This window comes from Myotis myotis, unplaced genomic scaffold, assembly GCF_014108235.1.
Source record: "Myotis myotis isolate mMyoMyo1 unplaced genomic scaffold, mMyoMyo1.p scaffold_m19_p_15, whole genome shotgun sequence".
NCBI classification, from domain to species: domain Eukaryota; kingdom Metazoa; phylum Chordata; class Mammalia; order Chiroptera; family Vespertilionidae; genus Myotis; species Myotis myotis.
In genome coordinates this window covers 21,185,980-21,203,413 of record NW_023416319.1, presented here as the reverse complement: position 1 = coordinate 21,203,413, position 17,434 = coordinate 21,185,980, and the positions used below count along the sequence as shown (strand labels likewise).

The window sequence follows — 17,434 nt, the reverse complement described above, 5'->3', positions numbered from 1 at the left end:
TTTGGACAGTTGTGTTTAAATTGTATATGAAGTTTTGTTATTAACAAGTCTCTCACTTTGATTGGGTAGCACAAGATGGTATCTATGGAAAGACGAGGTTCCCAAAGAAATGCTGCATTCATGCAGTTCATTTCCGTGGCACTTAGAATGTTTATATAGCTATTTTATTAGTTGTTTATGGTTTTAGAATTGATAGGCCACTTAAGAGTAAGGTAGAAAGTGTTCATAGACAAGCACAGAAGCCTTTTTCTGTGTTATATGCATTTTTAACCTGTGTACTGCACGTTTCTTAACAATTTTTTCCTGAAAATTGTGTAATTGCAATGAACCATTTTTCATTTAAAAAATAAATTTTAAATGTAACATATAATTTTAAAGTTCTTTAAATCATTCCAAAAATAATTGTAGAGCATTTTTATGTACCAGACACTCCAGAATGTAGTTGTGTATTATCATATCATGTATTATGTACTGTATATAATTGTCTGTGCTATACTTTTATACAACTGACAGTGCAGTAGGTTTGTTTACTCAAACATGTGAATAATGAGTTGCTCTAGGAAGTTATGACAGCTATGACATCACTAGATGATAGGAATTTTTCAGCTCCATTATAATCTTATGGGACCACTGTAATATATGTGGTCCATCATTGACTGAAATGCCATTATGCAGCACGTGACTGTATATGTATAAAGAGATTTTTATTATAAAGAACTGGCTACGAGATTATGGAAGCTAAGAAGTCCCAAGATCTTTAGTTGACAACCTGGAGACTCAGCCAATGGTATAATTTCTAGTCTGAAAGCTGGCAGTTTTAAAATCCACAAAGTGCTATTATATTAGTTTGAGTCTAAAGATCCAAAAAGACCTATGTTCCATCTCAAAGCAATCAGGCAGGAGGAGTTCCCTCTCACTCACAGAAGGATCAGCCTTTTTGTTGCATTCAGGCCTTCAACTTATTGAATGAGGGCCACTGACATTAGGGAGGTGTGATATTGTGATATAATAAATATATATTTGATCTTTGTCCCCAGTTCCTGACATGAGAATTGTCCCCACTTCCTGAATCAGGGTTCTAAAAATCTTTGGAATGTTCTGAGTGATAGGTTTGAGAGGTGTTATTTACTGATATTCATAATAAGTCTCTTCAAGCAACACCTGAGTTTATGCTAATAAGGTGACTCTTGGTGGACCCCTAGATAGATAGCTTCATGATGGGGGCTTCTCCATGTAGGCTCTGGACATTACCTTATACCACCTACCTATTCCCTTGGCAGAAAATTAGAGGGTTCTGCTTGGAGGAAATGACCTATCAAAGAGAAAAGATTTGGGGTGGGGGCTCCCAACCTAGGGATTCCTGAGAATCCCTTGATTCTTACAGTGAATCCTGTCATTCAATAAGCCCTATTCGTGTACTCAGAGATTACAATCATCTTTTTAATGCCCCACTTGTAAATTTGAACTGACAGCCAAGGATCACCACATATCTGAGGAAATCCTCTAATATAGGAATCAAACATTATAACAAAAAAACCCATGATGAAACAGACAATGCAGAGAGAAGAAAAATTGACTTAAAAGAAAACTTTAATATCCTTACAATAACAGAAATATTATATCTGTAACTAGAACAGAATGCTATATAAAAAAAAATCTGAGACCATAAAAGAACTGTTGGAAAATAGTAGAAACTTTAATCCAATTTTTAAAAATCCAGAAAATGTGTTTGTATTGAAAGTTGTGGAAATCTCCCCCAAAAGAGAACAAAGGACAAAGAAAGGAATAATAGGCAAACAAAAAGAAGAAACTTAGATCAGCTTAGGACATCCAAGATATGAATCATATGAGTTCCAGAGAGTGTGAAATATGAAAATGAGAGAGAGAAAATTATGAAATTCCAGATAATCTCCCGAACAGAATATGTAAGTCTCAGAATAAAAGGCCCCAGTGAGTACCTAGAATTATGAATGAAAAATGACCCACACCAAAATACATATTGTAAAACCAGTCACCAAGAACATAGAGGAATCCAGACAGAATAGGTTTCAGGTTTCTTATAAAATAAGAGTCAGCCCAGCTGCAGTGGCTCAGTGGTTGAGCATTGACCTATGAACCAGGGAGTCATGGTTTGATTCCCGGTCAGGGCATATGCCCAAGTTTTGGGCTTGATCCCTGGGCGTGCAGGAGCCAGCTGATCAATGAGCCTCTCTCCATCATTGATGTTTCTCTCTCTCCCTCTCCCTTCCTCTCTGAAATCAATAATAATATATTAAAAATAAATAAGGATCAGAGCAATATCTGAAGCAAATCCAAAAAACAGGAAAATTTCTGAACAAATATCTCCCAGTGAATAACATCTTCAAAATAGAAACCATGAAAAACAACCTATCTATTGACACAATGATTAGTCTGTGACCCATTTTCCTGAAAGGGTTCTTAAACCCTGGACATTTAAGTTATTGGGAAGCCAAATTATTGTTATAAAGTTGCATAGTGCACATGAATTGAAACCTGAGGAGATGGGTACTCTTTAAATGCCATTATAAATAGCATGGAGCTTTCAGCCTGTGTCCATCTCCTCTCTAGGGAAATCCTGCAACTGAGATAGGCCAGGGCAGCCTTTCCCTAGACAATGCTGGGCTAGGCTGGGCTCCGCCAACTTCTGCTTCTGAGTTTCCCTTGTCTTGCCATTGGTTCCTGCAGCCCTGCTCTTCTGCACGTAAGCATGGTCTCACATATCTGCTGCTGTCCTTCAAGTGTATGATGTCATTGTCAAGTTCACGTAACATACATTCATCACTTTATGGTAGTTCTTTATCGTGTGACTTTTGGAACAAAAGATTCTAACTAAAAGGGGTAGGGTTCTATGGTTTATTTTTTTTTAATATTAAAAGAGATTGACTACATTTTCATAAAGATGAGGATCACTGTCCGGGGTTGACTATCCACTTCTGTTGTGATATTTCACCAAGCCGGTTAAAATACAGTTGATTAGATGTCTGCTCATCACGTTTTAGGACCCACATTGCCTTATTTTTTTTAAAAACAAAATATATATATATATTTTTTTGATTTCAGAGAGGTAGAGAGAGGGAGAGATAGAAACATCAACAATGAGAGAGAATCATTGATCAGCTGCCTCCTGCATGCCCCACACTGGGGACCAAGCCGGCAACCTGGGCATGTGCCCTGACGGGGAATCTAACGGTGACTTCCTGGTTCATAACTCCACGCTCAACCACCGAGCCATGCCAGCCGGGCCGCATTTCCTTAATTGACGTTGGAGTGTTTCCACACTTGGGTAGTTTCCTGATAGAGGCCCACAGGTGGTTAATGACATCCACTATGGGATTGACCAACTAGGTTACTAAAGGTAATCTTCTTTCAAAGCTTTTAGGAGTCTCTAAAGCAAAGGAAATAAGGAAGGGGAAGAGATTATTCAGGTTTCTAGAAGGAGTAGGTTTTAAGATGGAATTTAAAAGCAGAGTTTGACAAGAGAAAACGCTTGAGGGACTTTCGAAATGACCAGAGCACATATGGAGGAACGGATAATTCCACTAAGCAGCCATAGGATGTAAGGGACTGCTGTGAGAAGAGGCCTTCTGAATCCATGATGCAAGGGTTTGTTGGTGGTGGTTTTTTGGCTAATCCTCACCCGAGGATAGTCTCTCCATTGATTTTGGAAAGAGTGGAAAGGTGGGTGAGGAGGTGAGAGACCGAGAGTAACATCTGAGAGAGAGACATCAATTGGGTGCCCACTGCAGGCGCCCCGACCGGGGGGGGGGGGGGGGGGGGGGGTTGAACTTGGAACCCAGATACATGGCCTTGACCAGGAACACCAACCCGAGACCCTTCGGAGCTCGGGGCCACGCTCCCACCACGGAGCCACCCCGACCAGGGGGCCTGTGAGCGGTTTTAAACGCCACGCTGAGGCTCGGCCATCACTCTGCCAGGGTGGGGAGCCATGGAGGGTTCTCTGCAGGTGAGTGGCATGACCGTGCGGCCCCCGGACCGAGGATCGACGCTGCCCTTTCCCCGGTGCTCTCCTCCGCCCTCTGCCCACCGCTCGGGCGGGCTTCCGAGCGGAGGTTTGGGGCCTGGGCCGTGCGGGGCGCGGGGCCGAGCCGGGCCGGCCAGGGATGCTGCGGGGCGCGACGCCGGCGGGCGAGCCGTCACCCGGCGCGGCACCTGGGCCCGGCCGGCCGCCGATTGGACGGCTCGGGGTGACCCCGCTGTATCGCGAGACGAGATTGGCAGCGGCGGCCGCATGTGCCCCCGCGCTGGCTTTGTACGCGGAGCCGCCTGCCGGTCCTTTAACAATGGGCGGCGCGAGCGCCCGGGCGCTGGGTCCGAGTTGAGGCCGGCGCTGGGCGGCCGACTGTCTGCAGCATGAGCGGGGCCGGCGTCCCCCGCCTGCCGGCGGGGCTGGGGCTGTGAGGGCCTCGGTTCCGGGTAAGGGAGGCCGCCGCGGGACCGGCAGGCCCGGGCTGGGCGCCGGACACGAGACCCGCCCGGCCCGGCCTTTTGTTCGCCGTTCGGGGGCCGCGCGACACCGTGCGCCCCTCAGGACGGGGAGGAGGCGGCCTGGTGCGGGCCGGGCCGGGCCGGGCCGCGGGGAGGCTCCGGGGAGGAGCGAGCGCCCGGCCGTCTGCCGCGGGGACTCGGCGCTGGGCGGGCATTCGCCTCCGGGTTTCTCCGCGGGAGGTTTTCACCTCCGTGGGCTGTGACGGGTGTCAAGTCGCTCGGCTCCTCAGGGAGAACTCGAACCCCGGACACGGGGGGCCCGAAGCCGGTCCTCCTCCAGCTTGCACCCGGGTCTGCGCGGTGGGAACGCGGGGTCCCCATTAGCCCCATTTCCCCGGAATCAGCCGGTGCCTCCTGGCCAGGGAGCTCGGCCCTCCGAGCGGCGGCGGGGATGGGTTGAACCTGCCGGTGTGAGGGCGAGTCCGGTGAAGGTGAACAGCCGCTGCGGGTGGCCGGAGGTCACACCCCTCGGGAGGGGCGGGGGGCGTCCGGAGGGAGCTGGCCGTGACCGCGTCTGGGCTGTGTCTTGCAGACTGAAGTGGCCTCGTCCGGCCCCGGCGCGCCGCCCGATCCCATGGAGCTGGAGGGGCAGTGGTGGCGGGGACAGCTGGCTGCTGATATTCACCAAGCCCTTCGGTACAAGGTAACCTGGGTGCCCGGCCCTGTCCCCTGGGTGCTTGGTGCCTCCTGCCAGTGAGTGTGGAGTTTGCCTATTGGCTCAAAGTTAATGAACTTCTCGGCTTCCCCGGATGTCAGAAGAACCTGCAGCTTCAGTGAGGGGTGTGGGGTGGAGTGGGGGCGTGTAGGTTGGGAGAGAGAAGGTGTGAAGAGACATTCTGATGTTGTTGCCAGGTGGAACAGGGGTTTCGTCTTATACTTAAAAAAGCCAGCAGACATCATTTTAGGGGGCAGAGCAGCCTTCCTTGGTCTGTAGTTGCTGTATGCAGCTGTGTGTCCTGTCACATTTGTCCATAAATAATTCCCCAGCCTTTCCACTAGCTTGCTGTGAGACTTCGGACAAGTTACTTAATTTTCTGTTTCCCAGTTTTCCCATCTGTAAAGTGAATAATAATAGGATGAGCCTTCTGGGATGCTTGTGAAGATTAAACGAGTTGCTACTGTTACGTGTATTGGAGCAGTGATTGGCATATAGTGAGCACTAAGAAAGTGATGACTTGTTATTCTCTACCCCACCCTTCCACCCCAACATTTGGGGCTGTACAAAAAGCCTTAAAGCCTTAAGGTAGAAGGAGTTACCTACTGTTTCCAGCAAATATCAAGGGCAGAAAGTAGATCTAATATACTTAATAGATATGGGTGGGAAAAGAGACACTTTTCTGGCACAATGCAAAGTGTTTTGTTGTTCTTAAGCAACAACTTTACTCTTTATGTCACATCTCAGTTTAATGGTCAGCTTTGCCTCTTTGATAACCAGAAGAGAGACCAGGTCCAAAATGATCTCTAATTTGCATCAGTTTCATCATGAATAGAGGAGCCATTCATGCGGTATAGAAAATTAGAAAGAAGCAAAACAGCTGACTCTAATAAAAAGGATGCTGACTGTTGGGTTGGGAGATCCAGAAATGATAATGAATTTATATCTTGACTTTTAAAATCAGATTAAGGAGAATTAGAAAACCTAATTTTGACTTAAATTGTTGCAGTTGTACCCTTTTTAATTATTGAGGTTTCTAAATGCTACTTATTAATTCAGACACAATATATACACCCTAGTCCTGTAAGTGGTCGTACCACAGAAAAGTCTCAACCATGGGAATGGTTCTCTGGAATGTTAAGAGAATTGCAGGTTTCCCACTTTGAAAATTGTCCTGATCCTTTTTTGGTGGGGGGGGGGGGGGGGCAGCGGGGGGATAGATGTTGTGTTTTAGTTTTAAATGTTTTTCTTTTCTAAGTGTTAGCTCTTTATCGCTCTGGTATATGGTGACGTTAATTACATATTTTTTTAATGACATGAAACTTAAAATATTTTTCTTGGTTATTTCCATTTTCCCCCCATAGGTTCTGATTCTTGTATTTTATGTGTAATTTTAATTCTGAGTGGTTACCTGCATTGATTTTATCAGTTTGAGATTGGAAGTGGATTCCTCCCCCCGCCCCAGTAAATTTGTTGAATGCTTTTGTGTATTAGGCTCTGGGGAGGATCTAAGGAATTAGACATAAGTGAACTAAGGTTGCCTCTGAACTATCAAAGGACAAGATAGTGCAGGAATGCCATGGAAAGTTATCTGGAGCCACTTGTGTCATGGTGCCCTGGATTAGCTTTATTTTTATCTTGAAGCATTTTTTAAGCCAAATGTTATGATTTCACACAGTGGCTACTCTTTTATAAAGAACTTATCAGTAAAACTTGAACATGAGGAACTGGAGAGACCACTGTTTATAATACACTAAAGTCAAGAAAAGTTAAAATGAACTTTTCTTATTGAACAAATGCATGTTAATTCCAGGCTGTTACTTAAATGATTTAGTTGGATAATCATATGCTTATTTATTTACAATATTTGAGAGCCTACAATGTTCAAGGTGCTATGCCAGGTGGTAGAGTGGTAACAGTGAATGAAACAGACATGATTCCTGCCTTTATGGAGTTTCATATAATTCAGAGTATTGGAATTTAGGTCTTCCTTTGGGCAGTTGCCATTTAGACATGAAAGGTGTTTACACGCTAAGTTTGTAGAAGAATAATTGATGTGACTAGCATTATATCTAGTAAGAAGGAGTAAAAATGCCAACTATACTGTTTTTTGTAAAATATAATTACCTTCCTCCGTGTAATTACCCCGTCCCCCTACACGGTAGCTGTCCTCTTATACCCTGTGTCATTTTCTTTTCCTTCTCATTGTTTTGCTATGCATACTAGTGTCTTAGGATGCTTCGGGGAGTATTTTTAGGATCCTTTATGGCAGATGGAAGCAATGCTAGTTTTGTAAGAAACCATCCCCAGAATTATATTTACACTTGTGAGTATTTCTTCTATGCCTTTATTTCCATCTTGGCTGGACAGTTATCCCATTCTTGGAAGGGGGTGGTACTTGGGATGGTGAGCTGATGAGGACTGGAGATGGAGATGACAGGTGAACCCATGGGATCCTGAGAAGCAGATGGAAACAAGAGTGTTCAATTCTAGGGGATCAGGAATACACAGAAAAAACTTGTAAGCTGAGAGAAGCCTAGGTTATTTTCTCATGCTTGTACAACTGCAGTACCTGGAAAAAGACAACTAAATCTGACAGCTATCTGGTGAGCACTTGTACTTTACCATTTAAAATCATAAAAAGAGAATATATTGAACACATTGTTTAAAATTTCCAATTGATGACCCTTTGTTTTAACATAGTTAAAGATAAAGTCCGCCAGTATTTTCCAGCTGTTTCCCAGTGAGTCTTTAAGACCTTGTTCAGACCTCTTTTGCAGGAAACCTATTCGGGCTTTGTTTTTTCCCCAACAACCCACCCCGTGAGCAGGATTACATCTTTCACCTCAGTGTTCCTTTAATACCCTGTGATTACTATATCATATTCTAATCTTTGTATTTTGGTTCACCTACTAGAGAGAGGCTTAAGACCATTTTCCAGCTTGTATCCATGGGGTTAGCACAGTGTCTGCTACATGGATAATGCTCAATAAGTGTCATGTAATGCAGCAAAGATAGGTGAAGTTTGAAACTGTAACTCATTTACACCATTGTAAAGATCTACAGAAATAGTAAAGGAGAAAAGAAAAGCCTCAAGGGTACATAAGAAATCCCTTGATTTGGAAAAATTAAATTTTTTATTTTTATCTTCAAAGAGGCAAGTCAGCCTAAACCATCTTGTAAATCTTTTTATACAAAAATTAAAAACATAAAATGGCCCATTGGTTTGTTTCATCAAAGTTGTTGAATTTATTAGTATAGAGTTCTTTGTAATAGTCCTTTATTTTTCTTTATGTCTTCAAAATCTGTAGTAATATCCCCTATTTCATTTTTTTTAATTTAATTTGTGTTGAATTTATTGGGAAGACATTAGTTCATGGAGTTCTGTGGGTTCCAGATGTACAATTCTATGGTAATAAAATGGCCCATTAGCCTGTGTCCCAGGCAACTACTACTAAATTTTTAAAAAATTTATATAATAAAATATATGCATATGGTCAAAAAAATTGGGGGATAGTATAAGAAGGAGTAAAATGAGTATACCCCAATCCTCACTATTTCCTGATCTAAGGTTACCACCATTATCGTGTTTTGTTTTTTCTTGAAAAGATACCCAGTAAATTAGTATATTTGCAAATTATTTTTGTTGTTGATAGAACAGATCAAATATATAATCACTGTTCTATACCTTCTTCCCACCTAACCTCAATGTATCAAATTTTTACATATCTGCCCTAGCCAGTTTGGCTCAGTGGATAGAACGTCAGCCTGTGGACTGAAGGGTCCCGGGTTCAATTCCCGTTAAGGGCACATGCCTGGGTTGCTGGCTCAACCTCCAGTAGGGGGCATGTAGGAGGCAGCCGATCAATGATTCTCTCTCATCATTGATGTTTCTATCTCTCTGTCCCTCTCCCCTCCTCTCTGAAATCAATAAAAAAATAAAATTAAATTAAAAAATTTTCCATATCAACACATACAGGTCTACTGCCTTTTAGTTTAATGTCTGCATTGAATCGATGTCCCATAGTTTATGTAGCCAGTTTCCTGTCAATGGACGGCAAGCTTTTTTCTAATTACACTTTTATTTTGAGATAATTATAGGTTCACATACAGTTGTAAGAAATAGTACAGAGAGATCCCCTATATCCTTTACCCAGTTCCTCCAGTGATAACATCTTGTAAAACTATAGTACAGTTATTACAGCCAGGATATTGACGTTTATATAATCAAGATACAGAATATTTTCTATCACCATGACATTTTCTTGTGTTACCCTTTTATAGCCACACCATTTCCCCTTCCACCCACATTTCCCCCTCCCCTTAACCCCTGGCAACCACTAATCTCTTCTTCATTTCTATAATTTTGTCATGTCAGGAATGTTAGTTATATAAATGGAATGAGATAGTATGTGACCTTTTGGAATTGGCTCTATTCACTTAGCAAAATTCTCTGGGGATCCAGCCAGGTTGTTGGACATAAAGCTTTTTATTCCACTATCTTGCTATTAAAAATGGTGCTACAAAGGACTGCCTTATATAGAGAGTAAATTCCTAAGCCTAGTGTTGCTAAGTATCTGCAGTCTGCATTTTAAAAAGTTTATATTACCTACTTATCCTCCAAAATGTTATATTTTCAACCTTACCAATAACTGGGAGTTCCTATTTCCACTTTTGATATCATAAGCAAAAATTAATAAAATGTAATGTGGCAAGTGAAAAACTATAATTTTAAAATTTTGAATGAAATGAGGCATCTTTTTATGTTTTGACCCTATTTTATTTTTTCTATAAATTCTCTATTCATATTTGTTGCCTTTTCTTACTCATTTGAGTTCTCTAAATAATAAATTAGCTCTTTATACTATCAGAAATATTTATTAAATTAATCTATTCTTCTTTGATTTGAAATGCCATTGTTATAAAATAGGTCCTCTATCCAAGAAAAAGGAATGTCTTTCCATGTATGCAAGTGTTACATACTCCTTCAGAATTTTAATGTTATACTCATATAGTACTGGCATATATAGATTTATTTATAGGTGTTTTAATTTTTATAGTTACTGTATGTGGAAACTTCTATTTTTTAAACAGCTCTTAGCATACAGAAAGCTATTGGTTGTTTTCTATTAATTTTATAAATAGCCATCGTACTGAATTCTTCCTGTTGCTCCTTATTTTTCCTGTTGATTTTTCTTGTTTCTTTCTGAATATAAATTCTATCATCTAAAACAATAACAACATTGTTTCTGAGAGTAACTTTGATTTTTCCTTTCCAATAATTAAATCTGTTCTTCCCTCTTTCTGTTTGGATTGGTTAGTATTCACAGAATAATTTATATATATAAAAGCCTAAGCGACCGTTCAACAGTAGCTATGACGTGCACTGACCACCAGGGGCAGACGCTCCTACTGGTAGGTTAGCTTGCTGCTGGGGTCTGGCCTATCGGGACTGGGCGAGATGGGCTGCACACACCCTGGAGCCCTCCCGCAGTTTCTCCCTGGCCCTGATTGTGCACTGGTGCGAGGGACCCCACTGGTGCACAAATCTGTGCACCAGGCCTCTAGTGTTTAATAATATTGCAGTAGTTGACACTAGAATGCTAATCCTTTTATTATTTCACATCCAAGTGAGTTGCTGGCTTTTATATTTGAGATTTTTTTATCTCCCTTCCTTCATCAAAGAAATATGCATCTGTTATTTCTCCCAGGGTTACTTTTGTCCAGATGCTGTTTTGGTATCTATCAAGGTGATTGTGCATATTTATGTGTGAATTCTTATTATGATTTATATTAATACTAATGACCTGGTGCACGGATTCGTGCACATTGAAAGGAAATTAATTAGACGGTGGCCAGTGGGGTGTGACTGGGTGAGATAGGCCAGACATGCCCTGGAGCCAACCTCCCGTGGTCCCTTCCCAGCTGGCCACACCTGGGGTGGTATTGTGGCTCGGGGGTGTCTGCGGAGTGAGCGGGTTCTCTCTGGCAGGTGGGGTCCCTCGGCCTGGCCTGCCGGGATCAGGCCAAACCTGGCTCTCCAACATCCCTCAAAGGGTCCCGGAGTGCAAGAGGGCACCCTGCAAAGTTGCTGTCATACAGAGTGTGGATTGCAAACACAAGTATGCAATAAACCAGATTTGGGGCCAACAGTGCCCCAGCAACAACATAAACCATGGACGAAGGTGGAATCGTGCGGCCCCGCAAGGAATGAGGCTCCCTCTTCTCTGGTTTTGGGGTGCGTCACCTGAGAACCGCCGCTGCCAAGTCACTGCAGCTCAGCAGCTCCTGCGTTGAGCATCTTCCCCCTGGTGGTCAGTGCGCGTTATAGCAACTGGTCAGATGGGCGGAGGGACACTTAGCATATAAGCCTTTTATACATATAGATATTTTCTAATGTCAAACCAACCTTGCATTCCTGGGATGTGCTACAATTAATCATACATTCTTTGCATATACTACTAAATTACCTTTGAGAATTGTTTTATTTTCTATTTTTAATTAAATTTATTGGGGTGACATTTTTAAATAAGATTATATATGTTTCAAATGTGCAGTTCTATGACACATCATTTGTATATTGCATTGTGTGCCCACCACCCAAAGTCAAATCTTCTTTTGTCACTATATATTACACAAAAATATGGGATGCTTCATGTATTTGCATGTCATCCTTGTTAATCTTCTCTGTATTATTCCATGCTAATCTTTTCTATATCATTTCAATTTTAGTGTATGTGCTGCTGCTGAAGCAAGCACACATTGAATAATTTATCTAAATTTTTATATCTTATTAAGTTAGATAATGTAACTTCCATTTTTGCGGGGGTTTTTTCTTTATTTTATTTTTTCCATTTTTGTGTATGTGTTTTTTATTTATATTAGAAAGAGGAAGGGAAAGAGAGAAAAAGAAATATTAACTTGCTATTTCACCTTTTTATGTACTCATCATGCTATTCCACCTTTTTATGCACTATTGGTTGCTTCTTGTATGTGCCCTGACTTGAGATTGAGCCTACAGACTTGGTGCATTGAGATGATGCTCAAATCCAGCTAGGGTGTTTGCTTATTGTTGTGAAATGTGTATAACAAAATTTACCATTTAAACCATTTTTATGTGAACAGTTTAGTGACATTAGATACATATGGCTACCATAACCACCATCCATCTTCAGAACTTTTTCATCTTCCCAAACTGAAATACCCATTAAACAATAACTCCCCATTTTCTTGTCCTCCAGTACCTAGTAACCATAATTCTACCTTCTGCCTGTATGACCGTGAACATTCTAGGTACCACATACAAGTGGAATTATACAATCTTTGTCCTTTTTTGTCTGGCTTATTTCACTTAGTATGCTGTCTTGAAGGTTCATCTGTACTGTACCATATATTAGAATTTCATTTCTTTTTAAGTCTGAATTAATCCATTGTATGTATATACCTAATTTTTGTTTTTATTTTGTTTATTCTGTTTTAAGAGAGAGATGAAGGGAGAGAGAGAAAACATCGATTTGTTGTTCCACTTATTTATGCATTCGTTGATTGATTCTTATATGTGCCCTGACCAGGGATCCAAACCACAACGTTGGTGCATCGGGATGATGCTCTAACTGAGCTACCCAGCCAGGGCCCACATTTTGTTTATTCATTCCTTAGTTGTTGAACACTTGGGTTGTTTGTTTCCACCTTTTGGCTATTGTGAATAATGTTGCTGTGAAAATGAATGTACAAGTATCTGAGTCCCTACTTTAAAATTTTTTTGGTATATACCTAAAAGTGGAATTGCTGGATCATATGGTAATTCTACATTAAATTTTGGGGGGGAATTGTAATACTGTTATTTACAGTGGCTACACAGTTTTGATTCCCACTATACTCCAGGGTTCTAATTTCTCCACATTCTTGCCAATGTTTATTTTCTGGTTTTTGTGGATTTTTTGGTTTTTTGTTTTACAATAGCAATTCTGATGGGTTTGAGTGGTATCTCATACTGGTTTTTATATGCATTTTCCTAAGTATTTGTGACATTGAGCATTTTTACTTATTTTTGTTAATCCTTACTCGAGGATATTTTTCCTGTTGATTTTTATTTTATTTATTTCTTTAAGCAAAGGTGGAAATTTATTGAAGAACAGGTACAGGCTCCCACGTGGGAAAGGGGAAAGAATTTCACAGCACAGACTCCCACGTGGGGCGGGGGAAAGAGTCCCCCCTCCATTGATTTTTAGAGTGGAAGGGAAAGGGAGAAACAGAGAGGGAAACATCGATGTGAGAGAGACACATGTTGAGCATCTTTATATGTGCCTATTGGCCATTTGTACATCATCTTTGGAGAAATGTTTATTTAGGTCCTTTGCTCACTTTTTAATTGAGTTGTTTGTTTTTTGTTGTTGAATTGAGTTGTACGTATAAAAGGAGTTATTTATATAATCTGGATATTAACCCCGTATCAGATATATGATTTGCAAATATTTTCTCCCATTCTGTGGGTTGCCTTTTCACTTTGTTGATAGTGTCCTTTAATGCACAAAAGTTTTTAATTTTGATAAAGTATAATTTATCTTTTTTTCCTGTGCTTTCGGGGTCATATCCATGTTATTTCTATAATGATACCTGTTAGGTTTAGTATTGGTATTATGCTCATCTATACCAATAAAAGCCTATGTGGTTGTCATACCATCACACCGTCCCACCATGATGCTCATGCTGTAACAGCCCATCACCAGGAGACTGCGTGCACAGTGTGCGCACGTGCGGTTGAGCGGGGCTGCATGAGCTGTGAGGTGCACGCGGGTGGGCGGGGACTTAACCAGGAGGTGCATCGGGGGAGCGGATGGCGGCTGCCGCTGCCCAGGGCTGGCCTAGGGTCAGGCAAGCTGCAGATGATGGCTGCTGCTGCGAGGGCCCGAGGCTTAGGCAACGAGGGCCAGGCCAAGGCTTGCGCAAGCCACAGTGGCTGCGAGGGCCAAGGCTCAGGCAGCCTTGCAGCCAGCAGTGGCAGCAGCAGAGGTGTGATGGGGGCCTTACCTTCCCCTGATTGCTGGCTCGCCTCCCACATAGGGAGGCCAGAGGCAGTAGCAGCGAAGGGGTGATGGGGGTGGTGCCTTTCCCTGATTGGCTGGTTTTCTCCTGCAGAGGGAGGCCAGATGGCTGCTTAGGCCTGCTCCCCATAGGGAGAGGGCCTAAGCTGTCAGTAGGACATCCCCTGAGGACTCCCAAACTGTGAGAGGGGGCAGGCTTGGCTGAGGGATCCCTCTCCTCCCCCCTCCGCCCGTGCATGTCATGCACCGGGCCTCTAGTCTCATAAAATAAACTTAGAACCTTATCATCTTTCTCTGTGTTCTAGAAATACTTTAATAGAATAGAATTTCTCTAATTTTTAAAAAACAAGTTCATTTAATTCTGAGATTGAACAGTGATAATGGGGAAAATTTTAGGTGTATGAGAGGATGATAGCAAAGGAGAGATCATAAAACTGCTGAAAGGGAAACATAATTAGAAGAGACTAGTGGATGAATAATACTAGTCACTACCTTCCACATCCCTGCAAGTATAATACATACTAGGATTATGTCCATTTATCTGTTACCTTCTAACCAAAAGCTCTGAGCTTCTTGGAGGGAATGTGTATGTGTGGTATCGTTAGGTTTTGGGTAAGGATGTTTTTCTGAAAACAGCTGGTAGGGAAAATAGGGTTCCCTTATTAAAAATTTTGCTTAAGTACATCTATTTTGTAATCCAAGAAACACCTATAATTGGTCATGTCAGGGGTGATTAAGGATAAGGAGAAAAGTTTGGTTTAAATTTTAAATGACATTCCTTATTCTTCCACTCAAATTTTGCCGGGGTCCAGCCCCAGCGGGCCAGGGGTTTTCATTTTTGTGTTTCATTCAAGAAAAGTGTGCTTTAGGCACTTGTAACACTAATATATTAGGGGGAAAGTGATCTTTTCATTGTGGGAACATTTCTGCTACCGGCTATTTTAACTAAATGTTGTTCCTTTTGATTTAGGAGCTGAAGTTACCCTCCTATAAAGGCCAGTCCCCTCAACTAAGTCTCAGAAGGTATTTTGCTGACTTGATTGCCATTGTGAGCAATCGCTTCACACTCTGCCCTTCTGCCCGACATCTTGCTGTCTATTTGCTGGACCTATTTATGGATCGGTATGACATCTCTATCCAGCAGCTTCATTTAGTTGCACTTTCCTGTCTGCTTCTGGCAAGTAAGTATGAATCTGATCTACATGATTGGAAATTTCTATTGTTTATAAAAATGAAATAAATTTATGTAAAATATCAGTGAATATCAGAACTCAGTAAAATATCACCAAATTCTATTTATTCCAGTTTATGACTATCAGAAAGTTTGGTGTTGAAAGTTCTCCTTGGGACAATGATTCTTAGACATTAAAATGTGGCTCTGGAGTCTTTTAAAAACATATGTGCCTAAGCCATACATCCTGCAGATTCTGAAATAAATGTCTAGGCCACTCCAGAATCAACATCATGAGGCCTAGGTATTTAACTTTTTGAAAAGTTCCAAAGATGATTCTGGTGTCTTTCCACTTGAGAACCATTGTCTTAAAGCAGTAGTTTTCATCCAAGAGTAATTGTGCCCCACAAGGGATTCTTGGCAATGTGTGGAAATGGTTTTGGTTGTCATCACAACCTGAAAAGATGCTACTAACATCCATTGGGTAGAGGTGGGGCAGTACCCCAAAACAGAATCATCTGGCCCAAAATGTCAATAGAGCTGAGACTGAGAAACTGTCTAAAAGATACCATACTCTTCTATTGTTAAAATACATTCTTCTGATTGTATAATGAGTAGCTTAAAGAACTGAAGGTTCACATGCAGTTGCTACACATGTGGACATCTTTGCTTATGTCATAGGCACAACTATGTCGTAGGTAGGCGGCAAAGTGGAATCTGATATAGCCATGCTTGTTACCCAAGGCAGAATGTGCTATTGGGCTTTTTGGTACCTCTTTCTCTTAACATCTTCCTATAACTCATTTCATTGTTTGTTAGTACCCCAACTGAAGAGAAAGAGGGTGAGTAAAGGAATTGAAATGGAGTTTTTCTTCTTTTAGTAATGTGAGAAGATTGTACTAGATATGGGAGTTGAATCCATTATGTAGTTTATATATTACTTATATAATTATACTAGAAATCTAAGCCCCACTTCAAAATAGTATTTAGAAATATCTGCTGCCTTTATCTTTAACCCCAACTTGAGTGTTTGGGGTCTATTGTGGCTGCTCTCTAAAGAGCATTTCCCATACTGCGCTCTTTCTAAAACATCTTTGTGCTTTTACTGCAAATAAACTTAAAAGCAAATGCAGGCCTCTGTGGTATTATTTCTGGTACTAATTTTTTCTCATGCTTTCTTTACCTACCCTAATTCTTCCTTTGAGCTGATTACCTTAACTACTTATTTAGTCTCCTTGGAGGTCTTTTTATAAGTTATTTCAAATCCTTTGTGGACCAAGTTGAATATAAATAAATACAGCCCTAGTGAAGACTTCCCACTGCCTGTTGATTAAGGAAGAAACTCGTTAATGTAATATTTTGAACCTTTCATCTGAACCCAGCCACCTTTCAAGTCCCATCTTCCAACCCTATTCCCATGTACTTTGAGCTAAATTCTACCAGAATACTATCTACTTCCTGAAAAATCTACATTTATCCTTTAATCTATTTACATGCTACTCCTCACCAGAAAGCCAGAGAAGTAATGCTTGTATATTTATAATTAATCTTTAATTTAACCTTTAAGGTTTCATAAGCAATCATGTGTACAATTTTGTATGTGTTTCATCACTGGCTGTGAAGCCTTTTGTGGTTTAATAGTTTGCATAGAATTGGAAAAACCCATACTTGGCATATCAGATATGTGAGAGTCCACAAATGGAATGGTTTCTTGTTATGCTACTAATGTTAGTAATAATTATTAGGAGCTCAGTTTATAGTAGAGACACGCTGGAAATCACATATGCAAGTTACGTTATTTTTAAAATTTGGGATCATTAATGAAAAATAAATTTTTGCCTGCTATCCTTTAATACTATCAAGCCCTGCCTTCTCTATGCCTGTAGTTCTTAAAGTGCTGTGTGGGCCAAGTGGGAGACTCCTCTTGGTGGACTGTGAAATTATGTATGATGCATAGTCAGTTTATAGACCAATTTATATTTGTGACTAAATTTTACTTAATGAATTAGGGATTATGAAAGTTGATATTCATAAACA

General features: G+C 41.2%; 1 protein-coding gene and 1 pseudogene across 6 annotated transcripts in view; one reads left to right on the top strand and one right to left on the bottom strand.

Moving 5' to 3' along the window:
- The first annotated feature begins 4,325 nt into the window (after window positions 1-4,325).
- Window positions 4,326-17,434, top strand: part of CCNJ (cyclin J) — a 34,609-nt gene continuing 21,500 nt past the window's right edge. For 5 of the 6 annotated variants that reach the window (XR_004972176.1, XR_004972175.1, XM_036336492.1 and 2 more), the window contains exons 1-3: window positions 4,326-4,455; window positions 5,060-5,170; window positions 15,197-15,407. Coding sequence is in view for 4 of the 6 variants with exons in the window: in XM_036336492.1 (XP_036192385.1) it covers window positions 5,102-5,170; window positions 15,197-15,407 (280 nt within the window). In the remaining 2 variants the exon portion in view is untranslated. The remainder of the gene's footprint in view (window positions 4,456-5,059; window positions 5,171-15,196; window positions 15,408-17,434) is intronic. The other variant, XM_036336493.1, reaches the window with a different exon arrangement.
- Window positions 11,820-11,941, bottom strand: LOC118670422 (annotated as a pseudogene).